Source organism: Solanum lycopersicum, chromosome 10 (assembly GCF_036512215.1).
Source record: "Solanum lycopersicum chromosome 10, SLM_r2.1".
In the NCBI taxonomy this organism is placed as follows: Eukaryota; Viridiplantae; Streptophyta; class Magnoliopsida; order Solanales; family Solanaceae; genus Solanum; species Solanum lycopersicum.
In genome coordinates, this window is record NC_090809.1 from 296,561 (window position 1) to 313,050 (window position 16,490).

A 16,490-nucleotide genomic window follows, 5' to 3' on the forward strand; every position below is an offset into this window, starting at 1 on the left:
GAAAATATTACGTTGCTCTCATAAATGATTTATTAATGCATTATGGAGTTCAAAATTAGTAATTTTTTCCTTAATTTTTTTATGTGTATCTAAATATTATTTAAATCGAAGATTTTCATCTACCATCATTTTTGTTATTAGAGTTGGAGCTTCTACGACATCTTGAATTGATATATTAAAATCACATTTATCCTTAATTATCATATTGTGCACCATAATACATATAGTCATTATATCATGTAACACTTTCTTTCTCAAAAAACATAATGATCCTATAATAATTATAAAACTCTAGATGCACATTTAACATCTTTTCAACGTGATTCTTGTTTCATCACAATTAATTCGTTCGCTACTCAAAGAAACCTAATTCTTTATCCGCATTTCAGAGCATACATAAGATACCAAGTAGTAAACTAGGTTCACTTTGTGAATAATCAAAACTACATACATGTTTGTCCTATTTCTCAACAAATGATATTATTAAAGAACAAAATAGTCCAACAGTTTACACTTAAACTATCATTTTTCCCGAGGTCAAATCAAATACATTGTTGTAGCCTCCTAATTTGCCTCTATTTTTTATTCAAATTAAATACAATAATTATATTTTGATTTAATTGTGTTTTGTAATAAATTATTTGTCAATTGCCTCTCTTCCTCAAATTTTTGCTCGCTACTCTCCCTTTCTCACTTTATACAATCAAAAATATATAAATTACATTTTTACTTAATTTATATAAAACGAGAGAAAATTATATATACACATGCAAATACATATATTTTCATCCTATAACTTATAATTATACAATATAAAGATTCTCATGCCAGTTCTCTTTTACCTTTCTCATTTTATACAAATACGGATTATATATATAAAATACAATGTATAATTTATGTTTGTATCAAGAGAGAGAAAGAGGACGATATTTAATATACAAATATTTTATTTTGATTCAACTGTATACAAATTCAAATTTTATACAAATATACAAACACATAAATTGAATTGAGAGGCCTTCAACAATTTATACAAACGAGAGGCGGTTAACAATTTATACAAATGATCTGCTAGCGAAATTATATAAATCTGAAGAGAAGCTAGTGAATCATACAAATGATTTATACTAACAAGAGGCTACCAACAAGCAACGAAATTATACAAATTTAAAAAGGAGCCAATGAATTAAACCATTTCTTCTTTTGTATGTATATATATAACGAAATAACCTAACTTCTTTTGTATATATGTATAGAAAAAATAATCATAGTATATTTGTTATAGAGTGCAATTATACAAACTATAACTATAACATATAAATATAAATTTTGTGTTTGCTATATATGAAAGTTGCTTTTTTTTTATTATTATTTTGACATTCTATTTTATCCTTCAATCTCATTTTTTAAGTACCATTTAAATGTAACTAAAATAAGTACCATTTAAATGTAACATGCTGATTTTTATGTCTCAACTATTTTTATTTACACTCTTTTAAGTTATGGACTTTCTCTAAAGATGATGATCAAACTAACTGCTGGCCGTGATAGTGATAAGAGTACTGGCAATGCATGAGAAAATATCTCCATTAAGAGGCTTGAAGAGCACGATTGTTTTTACAAAGAGAAATGGGGGTGGGGGTGGGGGTGGTGTTGAAGATAATCAACTCAGACATGCAAATCAGGAAGGTGAAGAAGAAGACGAAGAGAAAGGAGAGAAGAACAATGGACATCTTGGGAAACATCGAAGAGAGTATCGAGGAGTTCCAGATCAGAGGAACGTTCCAAGTGTTTCAAATGCAATCCAGCAATGTTAACATTGGGGCCCCGGAAATAATGGGCTAGATCGTCTAAATAGTATTGGGGAGAGTTGGGCCTTGAAGATCAGAAACAGAAACAAAAAATGAAGGCCCAATTATGGATTCAAAGTTGTGAAGTGTTTATATCTTCTCACCATTTGTATATATCTAATTATACAATACCTAGATTCCCTTAACAGATTTTTTTTTGTAAAAAATAAAAGTTTGTTAGATATTTAGACAAATAGAATTAGGCCAGCTGGATAGTTTGTTAGGAATAGAAGTTTCTTGATTTCTCATAATACTTGTATATATAGTTGCTTACAAGAAGAAAGAAATATACAGAAAATTTCCCAAATCATTTCTCTTTACTGTTTCTTGTAATTTTTACATGGTATCAGAGCGGTAAATCAAATCACACAATCAAATACAATCATGACTAATGAAGCTGTCAATGTTCCTGAATTTGCGTCTGCAACTCAGGTAGCAGGATCTTCCACAGGAGCTAAAATTGATGTCAATCATGCATTCTATTTGCATTCTTCAGATTCTCCTGGAATGGGTTTGGTAACCAGCCCCTTTGATGGAAGAGGATATCAGGGATGGAAGAGATCAGTGCTTATAGCACTCTCTGCAAAGAACAAGTTGGGTTTCATCACTGGAGAACATCCTTCGCCAGCTCCAACTTCCACAGATCTGCAACCTTGGAGTAGGTGTAATGACATGGTAACATCTTGGCTTCTTAACTCACTTTCAAAAGAAATAGCAGATAGTGTTATTTATTCCAGGACTGCTAAAGAACTCTGGATGAGTCTCGAGCATAGGTTTGGTCAATCAAATGGTGCTAAACTTTTTCATTTAAAGAAAGAACTTAACAGATTGGTGCAAGGAACTAACAACATTGCAGGGTATTTTACTAAGCTCAAGAGACTTTGGGATGAGGTAGCTTCCCTAGATTCACAGGATAAGTGTACCTGTGTGTGCATCTGTGAAGGAAAACAGAAAATGGAGAAATCTGCTGAAGATGAGATGCTTATACAATTCCTTATGGGTCTTAATGACACATATGCACAAGCTAGAGGGAATATTCTCATGATGAATCCTTTACCTAACATAAATGTTGCTTATTCTCTAATCTTACAGGATGAAAATCAGAAGGAAACATACATGAGTACTATTGGCAATACTGACTCCTCATCTTTTATGGCTACTGGAAATACAAGCAAAAATGGCAAACAGTTTCAAAAATCTAACCCATCTGCATCAGGATCTGGATCAAAACCAAACATGGGATATCCTAAAATAAATAGCTATCAACAGGGACAGCAGGCTCCTAGATATCCAAGACAGAATCTAAGATTCAAAGGAAAGAAGAAATACAATCCTAATGTTTCTTGTGATCATTGTGGTAAAACAGGACATGTCATGGATGATTGTTACAGACTAATAGGATTTCCTGAGGATTTTAACTTCACAAATGACAAAAACTATTCAACTCAAGTGAGGGGTAATGGAGCTATCATGGAGCAGGATGAACCCAGCTACTATGTGGATCAAGCCAGACTGCACATGAGCAAGGAACAGTTTGCTCAGTTTATTCAAGTCATGAAGCAGATGAAACTTCCAGAATCAACATCAAAGGATCCTGGACCTGAAATTAATGCTAATGCAGTGGCTGGTACCATTTTTAAGTATTCTGGAACTTGTCTTTCTGTTTTTAACTCTGAGACTTGGATCATAGATTCAGGAGCCTCTGAACATATGTGTTTCAATCCTAAGTCATTCATCACTTTATCTACTCTTAGGATACCTATCAACATAAATCTTCCAAATTCTCATTTCATAACTGTTACTCATATAGGAAGTGTTCAAATATACCCTGACTTGACAATACATAATGTCTTGTATGTGCCAAGTTTCAAATACAATCTTTTATCTGTACATAAGTTCAGTAATCAGCTTGGTTATACAGTTCTTTTCAACTCTAACAACTGTATGTTGCAGGGCCATTCAATGAAGAGGCCTCAAGCTTTTGGTGAATCAAGAGAGGGTCTCTATTTGTTGCAGCCTTTCCCTAAGAAGTCTAGTGCTATTCAAAATACCTCTTCAGAGTCTAAAATCTGTAGTAGAATCAGTAGTTCTGTTTGTTTTCCTGATTCAGTTTCAGTACCTTTTTCTGTTTGTTCAAATGCTTCTTCTGATGTAAGGTTATGGCATGTAAGGTTGGGGCACTTACCCTATACATCAATGAAGAATATCAGTTTTTTATCTGTTCCTAAACAGTCAAATTGTCACTGTGAAATCTGTCCTAAAGCCAGACAATCTAGATTGCCATTCTCTTCAAGCAAAATCACTACAAATAAATGTTTTGATCTAATTCACATTGACACTTGGGGTCCATACAAAGTATCTACTTATAACAATTATAGGTATTTCTTGACTATAGTAGATGATTACAGCAGAGCCACATGGACTTATCTCATGAGCACTAAGTGTAATGCTTTCACAGTTATACAGAATTTCTTATGTATGATTGAAAGACAGTTTAATGCCAAAGTGAAAATAATCAGATCTGACAATGCTATGGAGTTAGGGAAAAGTGATGTTGCCTCAAAGTTTTTGGATTCTCAAGGAATCATTCATCAAACTTCATGTGTAGCTACCCCACAACAAAATGGAGTGGTGTAAAGAAAACACAGACACCTTTTGGAAATAGCAAGGGCTCTACTATTTCATTCAAAGGTACCTCTGGCCTATTGGGGGGAATGTATTTTGACAGCCACTTTCCTAATCAACATATTACCATCAAGAGTAATTCAAGGAAAAACACCCTATGAAATTTTGTTTGGCAAGTCACCCTCTTATCACTTTCTCAGGTGTTTTGGTTGTTTATGCTATGCAAACACTCTGGTTCATGGAAGAAATAAATTTGATCCTAGAGCCAAGAAATGTGTCTTCATAGGTTATCCAAATAATCAAAAGGGATACAAATTGCTTGATTTGGAATCTAAGAAAGTTTTTGTTTCTAGAGATGTGCATTTTGTTGAAAACCATTTTCCTTTTTCTCATCTACAATCAGATCAATCTATATTCATTTCTCATGATCCTATTGATCACAGTAATAGAGAATCTGTAGATCCTATTCCTCCTAACAATTTTCACTCTGTTCCTGAACATTCATCCTGTTTAGAGACTGAATCAGAACAATACAATCTACCATCTCAAACTATCCAATCTCCTATATCACAGTCTACTATTCCTGTTAGAAGATCTGGTAGAACCAATATTGGAACTCTGCCATCTCACCTAAAGGATTACATCTGTAACACCATTTTTCTTAGCAATGTTACAGATTCCTGTTTTACTCCTCCTAACAATCCATCTAGTTTCTCCTTTGCAAATCTATCAAAATCTAGTCAAGTCACTCTTCATTCCACCTCCATCATTTCAGAACCTAACAGTTATCATCAGGCTTGTCAACATGCAGGTTGGAAGAAGGCAATGCAGGATGAAATTCAAGCCTTAAAATCTAACCATACTTGGGATGCTGTTATGTTACCCAAAGGTAGAAAGGCTCTACCTTGTAAGTGGGTTTATAAGGTAAAACAACATGCAGATGGGAAAATTGAAAGATTGAAAGCAAGGCTAGTAGTAAGAGGGGATATACAAAAGGAAGGGATAGATTACAATGAGACTTTTTCTCCAGTAGTAAAGATGACTACAATCAGGTGCCTATTGGCCATCGCCACTAAGAAAGCATGGGATGTATACCAATTTGATGTCAACAATGCCTTCTTGCAAGGAGACGTGCAAGAAGAAGTATACATGAAATTTCCAAATGGTTTAGAACCTCCCCATCCTAATATGGTCTGCAAATTGAGAAAATCACTCTATGGGCTTAAGCAAGCCTCTAGACAGTGGTATGCTCGATTAGTAGGAGCTTTGAGTTTCAAAGGATATGTGGCTTCATTAAATGATTACTCACTGTTCTTTAAGCAATGTGGGAATTATATTTCAATTGTGGCTGTGTATGTTGATGATATCTTAATTACAGGGAATGCTACAGAAGAAATCAAGCTTTTAAAAGCTTTTCTACACAAGGAATTCAAAATCAAAGATCTTGGACTACTACATTATGTTTTAGGTATGGAAGTGCTAAGAGAAGAACAAGGAATGATTATCACACAAAGAAAGTATACCTTAGAGCTCTTGGACGAGTTCGATGTCTCCCATATCTCTGCATTATCTTCTCCTATGGACCCTTCTCTCAAGCTTACTGCAGATTCAGGAACACCCCTGTCAGATCCAACAAGTTATCGTCATCTAATCGGCAAGATTAATTATTTAACCCACACTAGACCTGATCTATCTTTTGCTGTGCTAAAACTCAGTCAGTTCATGCATAAACCAACTTCTATTCATTATTCTGCTGGTCTACGAGTAATCCGTTACCTGAAGAAGTTTCCAAACTAGGGACTTTTCTTCACCGCTTCTCCTGGTTTATCTTTAGCCACTTATTGCGACGCTGATTGGGCCTCTTGTTGTGATTCCCGTCGATCTGTTAGTGGTTTCTTTATCAGCTTAGGTGGATCTCCCATTTCCTGGAAATCAAAGAAACAAAGCTCAGTCTCTTTATCATCTGCAGAAGCAGAATATCGTTCCATGCGACGATTGGTTGCTGAGTTAACTTGGCTTACTCGTCTACTTACCGATCTGTCGATTCCTCCTCCTTTGCTAGTCCCGATTCACTCCGATAGCCAGGCCGCCATTCACATCGCTCGCAATCCTGTGTTTCATGAGCGTATAAAACACGTCGAGCTTGACTGCCACTTTGTTCGTCAACAGTACCTTGCAGGGCTGATTTCCCTTTCCTTCGTCCCTTCCAGAGATCAACTAGCTGATATATTTACAAAACCACTTGCCGGTCCTTCTCATCTTCACAACATGACCAAGTTGGGCCTCACTCTGTTCACCTCCAACTTGAGAGGGGATGTTGAAGATAATCAACTCAGACATGCAGATCAGGAAGGTGAAGAAGAAGACGAAGAGAAAGGAGAGAAGAACAATGGACATCTTGGGAACAATGGACATCTTGGGAAACATCGAAGAGAGTATCGAGGAGTTCCAGATCAGAGGAACGTACCAAGTGTTTCAAATGCAATCCAGCAATGTTAACATTGGGGCCCCATAAATAATGGGCTGGATCGTCTAAATAGTATTGGGGAGAGTTGGGCCTTGAAGATCAGAAACAGAAACAAGAAATGAAGGCCCAATTATGGATTCAAAGTTGTGAAGTGTTTATATCTTCTCACCATTTGTATATATCTAATTATACAATACCTAGATTCCCTTAACAGATTTTTTTTTGTAAAGAATAAAAGTTTGTTAGATATTTAGACAAATAGAATTAGGCCAGCTGGATAGTTTGTTAGGAATAGAAGTTTCTTGATTTCTCATAATACTTGTATATATAGTTGCTTACAAGAAGAAAGAAATATACAGAAAATTTCCCAAATCATTTCTCTTTACTGTTTCTTGTAATTTTTACAGGTTGGGAGGGTGTAAAAGAAAATCAAAATGAGTGATAAGAAAATTGCCAACTCATCCTGGCCAATAACAGGACGCCTATTGATCACCTCTGAATACTCTCTTCTACTTTATAATAATTTTTATTTGATATTAATATTTATAAAATAGCAAATATAAAAATTATATTTGTATGCTATAGTTATAGTTTGTATAATTGCGCTCCATAACAAACTTTATGTTTGATATGATTATTACTATGTATATTTTGGATACATATACAAAAGAATAATTGTACAATCTATTTCGATATACATATACAAAAGAATCGTACAATTTGTGTTTGTATAAAGCGATAAAGTGAGAAAGTCAAAAGAAAGCTGGGCAGAAAAAAATCTGTATTTGTACAATTATAAGTGTATATAACGAAAATTTATTTATTGTATTTATATATAATTTTCTCTCGCTTTACACAAACACAAATGTAAATTAATTGTATAAAGTGATAGAGGCGAGTGAGAGTGGCGAGCGAGATTTTCTGGGAGAAAAGGCAAACGAAAAGATATGCATATATACAACTTTCTTTTACTTTATACAAGCTCAAACACATTTTTACATTTGTATTTGTATAAAAGTGAGAGAGGCGAGGGAGAGCCTGCCAACAAGAAATGAGAGTGGCGAGCGAGAATTTCAGGGAGAGAGACAAATAACAGCAGTTTGTTACGAATTATAATTTAATCAAACTGTGATTATAATATTTAATTTGAATTAATAATTTTATTATTTTATATAATTTTCTCATATTTATATTAAAAAATTATGACTAATTTAAATTGTATCATAAAGACTTTTTCATATATATCAAGATTCAAAAACTTTTAATTAGTGATTGGAGGAATTTAATTCCACGTACCACAATATTGGTTTAATAAAATATCTTTCCATCATATCAACATGTGTTAAGATGCTACCTAATTTTCCATGGCTATAAAGCAAAGTCTATAATTTGCTTTAATTAAGAGAGATCACATATCGTCCACTAATTTGCTGCTTTTTCTTAGATATTTTCTTCAACAAGACCATTAAATATTGCACTCATCTTGTTTTTCTAATTCTTCTTTTACACAAAGTCGTAGAGGCCGGTTTTGTGGGACATCCACATCTTCCCGTGATTTAATGTTTCCAATACTTAATTAGTTTTATTTTACTTGAGTCTATTTGCAACCCTCCCCCCCCGCCCCCTCCAATTAAGAACAATATATTCACATATTATATATGGAGTTTGGAAGAAAGTAGAATGCATGTAGGGTGACTTTGGTTCAAGTGTAACAATTTAAGATATAAAGAAGAAGAAAAGAATAAATAAAAAGAAAAATTAATTTTAGACAAGATGTGCAAAACCTATGAGAAAAGAAAATGAACGATAATAAAATAATGTAATAGCCGAAACACAACAAAAATATGATAATTGGTATAAGAAACTAGAACTATAATAGATTAATTAGTAAAACTACAAACACCAACAAGCTTGAACCTATGAAAGCAAGGAAACACTCTACTATCTACTAACCGTCTACCTTAATATGCAATCTTCACACCTTCGTATCTAAGGTCATGACATCAGTATTTTGAACTTTCGTCGTGTCATGTCTAATCATCTCTCTTCTAATACATTTTCTACCTTTCCTCATGCCTACCAAAACTCAACCTTTCGCACTTCATCATTGGTGCATTAGGCATCTCTATTTTACATGTCCAAATCATCTCAATCTCTTCTCCTTCATCTTGTCCATTCCAGAGGCCGTTCGTACCTTATCTAGGATGACCTAATCCCTAATTTTATCGCTCCTAGTGTTTCTACACATCCATCTAAACGTAATCATTTCTCAACACACACATTTTGAGCACGAAAGTTCTTAATTGACCAACACTTTGCATGTTTATTAATGATCCAACCACCATTCTACAGAATTTATCCTTAAGTTTCAGTTGTACTTTTTTATCAGACTAAACCCCGGAGGCAAGCAATTCTCTCCATCCATGCCACACCAATACGGTGTGTGATATCGTTGTTGATGTCCCCACTAGCCTAGATTAGAGACTCGAACTTGAAATTCTCTTTCTTGGGGATAGGTTGTGTGTCAAGTCTCACTTTCACGTTTAACTCATACATCATTAAATTTGCACTCCAAATATTTTACATTGATCTTGCTCAACCTGACCTCGTAGACTCCAGAGTTAGTCTCCATAACCTAATATTACATATCTCATTAATCATTATTATGTTCTCCTGAAATAACATACCCTAATATTAAGTTTTACAATAACAATTTACTTAATTTACCCAAATTTTGTCATGTAGATTGACTAGTAGAATGATTGATGAAAAAAAAAATAGAGGTAAAATTATTTGTGGCCAAGTGAAATTTGTAGTAGGCATAGAAACGTGGCAATGGGCACTGAAAATATCTTATATTATAGTAGGGTCGTTTGAGAAGGCTTTAACACCACGATTTTGAAGAAAATGATTCTATGGAAAATCAAATCAAATTTGTGGACCAAAATGGAGACAACTCATACACTAACCAATGATGACCCGTCTTTAGATTTACATCCCTCAAATAATCTTTACCCAATTTCCACGGCCAAGAATCAAGACTCATTTTTTACAAAAACCCCTTCATTCACATCCATTAGTTTTAGGCGGGCTGTTATAGATATTTTTTCTTCAAGAAAACCAAAAGGGGTTGCAGTTTTGGTGGTGTAACATGGGTGAAGCAGTGATGACAAGTAAAAAAGATGATGAATCTTTGCCAAAAATGGTGCTTAAGGTTTTATTGGTTGAAGCTGATGATTGCACTCGTCAGATTATTGCTGCTCTGCTTCGTAAATGTAGTTATAGAGGTTGGTCATTTGGGGTTTCAACAGTATTGCTGGTTTTATGTTCATTTGTTTCCATTAATCTTGATAATTCAACAACTAAACTTTGAGAACAAGCAACTGATCTACATCTTCTTTTGAAATAGTAAAAAAGAACACATTTTTCAGCAATAGCCACTTGGGCATCTGCACTCATTACATTAAGGTTTTGGGGTTGATAACTTGATACTAAGCTCCCGTTTGGCTATAGATTTTGAAGTTTGAAACTTTAAAAATTGAGTTAATGAAGTTGTGCTTTGATCCTACATTCTTGAAGTTTTGTGATGGAAGCTTGTTTTTGGGAACTTGAAAATATATGAAGATAAGATTTTCAAAAATCACTCCCAAACGTTAAGCTAAGATTTTTTGTATTCGCTCCAAGTCATGTTAAGAATGTTGGTCCCTTATATAAAAAGATTCAAATATTTACTACATAAATCACCAAAAATACATAAAATTGGTAACTCTCAGATTGCGGTTACTACCTTAACGTTTTGAGTTGGATTATCTGATCTTCTACCTAAGACATGGACAGTGATTGTAGTGTGTTTGAATATCAAGCAGATTGGAATAGAATTGTTTCTTTATTTGTAAAAAAAATAATATTTTTGTGTCCTTTTTTCCCCTTGTTTTCGGAATGGATACCTAGGATTTTGTTTAGGCATTTAGCCTGGCCGTATCTTCTATAGTTTGTCGTCTGTAGAACCATTTTCAGCATGAGCCTTTCAGTTACTGAGAATACAATCCTTTCTTTTACTTGTCCTCTTTTCTTCAGGTTATAGCATGGAGGATATAATATCACGCTCATCCTGCACCTGGAGATATCTAGTGGTATTATAACTCCATGTATTCCTCCTAGACTATGATTCTGCATTCGCTGCTGCTCCCCCACCCTGCACCACCCCTTAAAAGAATATCAAAGGATGTAATGTATCTGTAAAATTCCATCCTGCCGTGAATTTCATTGACTGCTATCATGGTGGGGTTAGGAGTATTACTTAACCGTACTTGATTGTTGCCTACTGAAGACTTAATCTACCACGTTTTACCAACCCGACATCCACCCCTTACTTTTGCGCTTTGTAATTGGTTACCTGAGAGACATGTATTAACTTTATGTTTCAGCTCACTGTCAATTCTTGTGGCGTGACTGTGTACATAGCATCTTGTTTTTTTTTTTACACTTTGTTTTTTGGTACAAAAGAAATAGTAAGTTGTTTTTTGTTTTTTGGTACCAAAGAAATAATAAGTTGTTTGACAAAACAGTTGCTGCTGTTCCTGATGGTTTGAAGGCATGGGAGACACTAAAGGAAAGGCCTCATAACATAGACCTTGTATTGACTGAGGTTGAGCTGCCATCAATATCCGGATATGCACTGCTTACTTTAATTGTGGAGCATGACTTGTGCAAAAACATACCTGTTATAAGTATGTTTTCTTGATCTCAGCACTTATTTTAATGTAAAATTTCACAGGGATCGTATTGCTTAATATGCCTATTTATTATGCAGTGATGTCCTCCAAAGATTCTATTAGCACAGTCTTGAAATGCATGGTTAAAGGAGCTTCCGACTTTCTCATTAAGCCTGTAAGGAAAAATGAGCTGAGGAACTTGTGGCAGCATGTTTGGAGAAGAAAAACGGTATGTAAAGAGAAGAAAACACTTATAAATGGTTATCAAATTTAACCAATTGAATTAACACAAGTTGTTTTATTTTACTTGAATGATCAGCAAAGTGCTCGGAGTCATCCTCGGAATGAAGTTGTTGAAAATCAGAAACTTGTAGCAGCTTCTGAGAATGACACAGCAAGTAACTATTCTAGCGATAATCTGGATTCTGTTCAAAATGGAAATGACAAAGCTTGCAAGTCACAAGTAAGTGATATCTTCTGTGTTAACCTCATTTGACTGAGATGTATGAGCTCCATCATCCTGCACTTCATAGATTTTGATGTAACATGATTGATTATCTATATGCAATTTTATATGCCAACTTTAAGCTATTTTTTGTTACAGGTTTTCTTTTATCAAGAGAATAAATAGACTAAGTGAGATAAAATGCTGATCTTCTTTTGCGCTCCATGCCATCAAGTGCCTTCAGTTTTTCTGCAGATAGTTGATTTACATCATTTAAGTTTGAAAAGTATATACTTAACAAAATTTATGATAATGATGCATTATGAAATCACGTGAAGAATAACGTATTTCTAGATTAGACTGGTTTCATCAGGTTTTACATAGATGACATCTTCTGCCAACTTTTGTGCATAACTCTTGTCTCATGCCTTTCTTGATAGCTGATAGTGTGTGTATGCCAAATATGCAGGGCGTTACAGATATTAGGCATAAAGATGATTCAAATATGTGCAACAATGGAAGACATGAAGAATGTGTTGAAATGGTTGAAAGATCATTTATGCCAGAAAGTAAACCACTAGGTATGGCGAGCCATCCTTCTTCTATCAAATTTTGGAGTTATACGTCTCAGATTTGAACTGACAAACTATCATATGTAGTGAACATGACAAGCTCTGGAATGAGAACTTCTTCCGGCACTACACCTGACAGCTCAGTTGCTATTGGTTCAGAAGATGCCACTCTTTGTGCTGAACCAAGGGTTACGGCTAATGAAGTGCATCATGGATGTTTTAGTGCAAATAAGTGTACTGCTGATGAAGTTGATTTCCAGTTGAATGAACTCTATTCTGCTCCTTATACTGCTGAGGCTGTTGACTTGATGGGGAATTTTGAAAATTACTTGGCTCATTGTGACGGCCATTCTCACGACAGTAGAGAAAAATCAAATCTCGCTTCCAGGCTGGATCTTTCTTTGAGAACCTTTAATCCCAGTTGCTTAAATGATGAAGCGTCGTGGGAGCAGAGCATGATAAGTTATTCAAAAGCATCCGCCTTTTCTAAGTGAGTTTTACATTTCTGTTCTTTGACATTCTATTGTTGAATTGTCCTCTTTGCTTAGTGAATTCCTCTAATATGAAGGAGCAGTTCTTCATCGGGAAGAGAGCCCCAAAATTGTATCATTGTCTCAGTAGAATAGTAGTATTTGTACTCTTTAAACACAAAAAAGTGTAAATAGTGTGAGTAGCCACATTTCAACTACTGCATACTGCTGTTGGGGCAAGTTGAGATTTGTGACAATTCTTTATCAGGGGATGCAGCCTATTTTACTGGGTTCACTTTTAGCCCAGTATTTTGACATAAGAGTGTAAATAAACATTTGAAAAATTACTAAAACTTCAACAGTTATTAATTTATGAAACCATAATTTCAGTAGTGCAATGAATTCAATTGTCCAAATTTAAAGGTTGAACCAATCAAGTTTAAATTCTTTATTCCCTTCAGGTATTAGTCACACTACATAGCTTATGGTAGTAGCAATTTCTCTCTGACAGTTGTGATGCAATACTGGTGGCAGGGCCGTTCATGCATATTATACAGTAGGGAGAAAACTAGTATAAGACATCATTTAGGAAGCTATACGGTAGGGGTTGTTCCTTTCTGTTGCTCATCACTGACTCTATTCGTGGCTATTTCAGAAATCAACATCTAGAAAGTATCTGAGTTATGAAGAATGTGTAATATATTTAAATTTGAAGGCCTCTATGTGCATGTTTTTGTTTCTAGCTCTAATTAATGACCAAACCACTGCCCAGGAAAATTTTGAAGATTTAGATGGGTATCTCTTAAGGAGTTAACTAACTACAGGTTACTAATTTTGTCGATAGCATGAAGGAAGAAATTATTGTACAAAAATAACACATGGGACAACCAGATATATGCTGTAAAAGTGTAGTAATTCTTTGTCCAGGAAATATTTTGAGGCTGAATATTATTATCTTGTCGTGATATATGGTAAGAACCTCCATTAAATTCTTATATCCAAGATATACTAAACCAAGTCATAGTATAACTGTTTGTATTAATGTTAAGCCTAGCCACTCATCTTTCTTTATTGGCATTTTTAAGTTGAAACCCCAATAGATCAAGGTTGGAAAATTCACCTTTACTGTTTTGAGTGTATGGAAAGGTGACTTAGAGTGTGTAATGATGCCTTCTACTTACAAAGTCACAGTTCTAATGAAATTATCTTACCTTATCACGTAAAAAGAAGACTCAGAATGCCCTTATTTGCTAGTTTAGTTATTTATTGCTTTCAGGCTGATAAACCAAGGCTTCTCATATTTTATCCTTGATGGCCTCCCTCCCTCTAGTTACAAGTCCAATTGAATGTTGTTTCTCTGCGCGTCTTCTCTGAGAAAAGACGCAAGTATATTATGCCTATATATGAACATTAGTACAGCAGTAACTTGCAGTGTGACCAGTTGAGATTATTTAGTAATTTATCTGCCTAAAATATCTTACGAAATTCCTTAACTGCTTAAATTAGTTTCCAGATGCTATCTGAAAATTGACTAAACCTTCTATTATGTCAGATATGAAAATAAGATGACGGTGCAACCTCTTTTCTCTGGATTGAGTAGCAATTCAGCTCCATTGAAGGAAGGCTCTAGTGCCTCTACTTGGCAGCATGATGCTTCATTGACTGAGAGTCAGGAAAATGAAACAGCTTTGGTTATGCGCCAACCGGGAAATTGTAAAGTTGCACTATCGGGCACCCAAGTAAGCTTCATTCCGGTTGACAGGGTAAGGTCTGGAAGTATGGCTGCCAGTGACATTCAGATAAATGCTTCAGTATACAATACACAATCAAGTTCTCATCATGTACAGAGCCCTCGATCACAGTCTCCACTTCCAACAAGTTCTTTGACTTATTCAACTTCCGAAGGTCAAAATATGGAGCATTACAAACAACCATTTGATGATACTACAGTTCACTCTGAGGAAAATGTGGAAGAAGAAGATGACAGAAATTTAGTAACAGTTGAAAAGGCAAGATATGATACTGCAATTTGTGAATCTAGTGATTTGGGAGGTGGCATGAAAAACAAGCTCAGTAGCTCTCATTGTGGAAGTATTTCTGATGAAGCTGTTGAAAGTTCCTTCCCAGTTGTTAGTCCAGAGAGAGCTCCCGTTTCTGAGAGTGTGAATTACAATGATAGGACAGGATCAGAGAATCACAGCACCAGCCAAAGGGAAGCAGCACTCATGAAGTTTCGGTTAAAACGGAAAGATAGGTGCTATGAGAAAAAGGTATACATAACCTTAGTGCTACTTCCATTATCTTATTCATCAATTCTATTACTACTTTGGTTATCTTTACCTTTTTCCTGCCAATACTTTTTTGCCTTTATTTTCTTCTTCAGACCTGTTCTGAAAACAGTTTTCTTGACCTGAAGTCTATCTCAAACAGTCTCTACCCCACAAAAGTAGAGGTAAGGTCTAGGACACCCCCACCCTCCCTAGACCCCACTTAGGAGACCAGATTGGGTATATATGTTGTTGTTGTCGTTTGTAGTGCTTTTATTCAACTTAGATATATTGCATCAATTTTAAACGAGTGCAGCGTTAACTAGTCTATATTTTCTAGATAGATAGTTTAGCGGAAACGAGTGCCATTTCTATTGGTTTTTGACCTTGCATATATTTGAATGATCAAATAGTAGACATAAACCACAAAACTATTCATAAGTAGACAACATTTCTTTATGTCCTTTAATATACTGATATCATTTTTGTACAGGTTCGATACGAAAGCAGGAAAAGACTTGCAGAGCAGCGACCGCGAGTGAAAGGACAGTTTGTTCGTCAGCTACAAAACGGAACTCAGCCTTTGTCGAAGCACAAGGACGAAATGCGAATAGTCCTCCAATGAGAAAAAAATAGTTATTAGTCAAATGTAGCATAGCCATTAAGATAGATATACAGGTTTGTAGTTTTTGTGTGTTGTGTTATGTGTGTAATGTCTTTTAAGCCTGAGAATTAGGGGATTGATGATAGTTGCAACTCAAGATGTTTCAATTTTTATTTAGTTATTGGTTCATGATGAACTTAGCTAAGTAGGTGAAATTTGTCTTGCATTTGAGAGGAAGTTTGAAATGTTTAATGGTGAACTTTGCAAGTATTTGTAGTTTGGGCAAGGAACTTGAGAAATTCATTTGATTTGTGTATATATAGTTGCACAAGAATATTAAAAGGAGAATTCTTCATGTTTTTTTTTTTAATACAATCTTTACCATTTCAAATATATATAAATATAAATTTTGTCTATAAACACCTTTCTATTTCACGAAGATAGAAGAAAGATGTGAGCATAATTCATTTTCTTA

General features: G+C 34.8%; 1 protein-coding gene across 2 annotated transcripts; it reads left to right on the forward strand.

Moving 5' to 3' along the window:
* The first annotated feature begins 9,807 nt into the window (after window positions 1-9,807).
* Window positions 9,808-16,370, forward strand: LOC101262866 (two-component response regulator-like APRR5). 2 transcript variants are annotated; one of them, XM_010328944.4, is made up of 9 exons: window positions 9,858-10,229; window positions 11,020-11,075; window positions 11,511-11,672; window positions 11,756-11,886; window positions 11,977-12,120; window positions 12,572-12,683; window positions 12,762-13,164; window positions 14,697-15,414; window positions 15,905-16,370. In XM_010328944.4, coding segments are annotated over exons 3-9 (1,641 nt in total). In that variant the 5' UTR covers window positions 9,858-10,229; window positions 11,020-11,075; window positions 11,511-11,671; the 3' UTR covers window positions 16,037-16,370. The 2 variants fall into 2 exon arrangements, with proteins under 2 accessions (XP_004248421.1, XP_010327246.1); XM_004248373.5 differs by lacking the exon at window positions 11,020-11,075 and having other exon boundaries at window positions 9,808-10,229.
* Window positions 16,371-16,490: the final 120 nt, after the last annotated feature.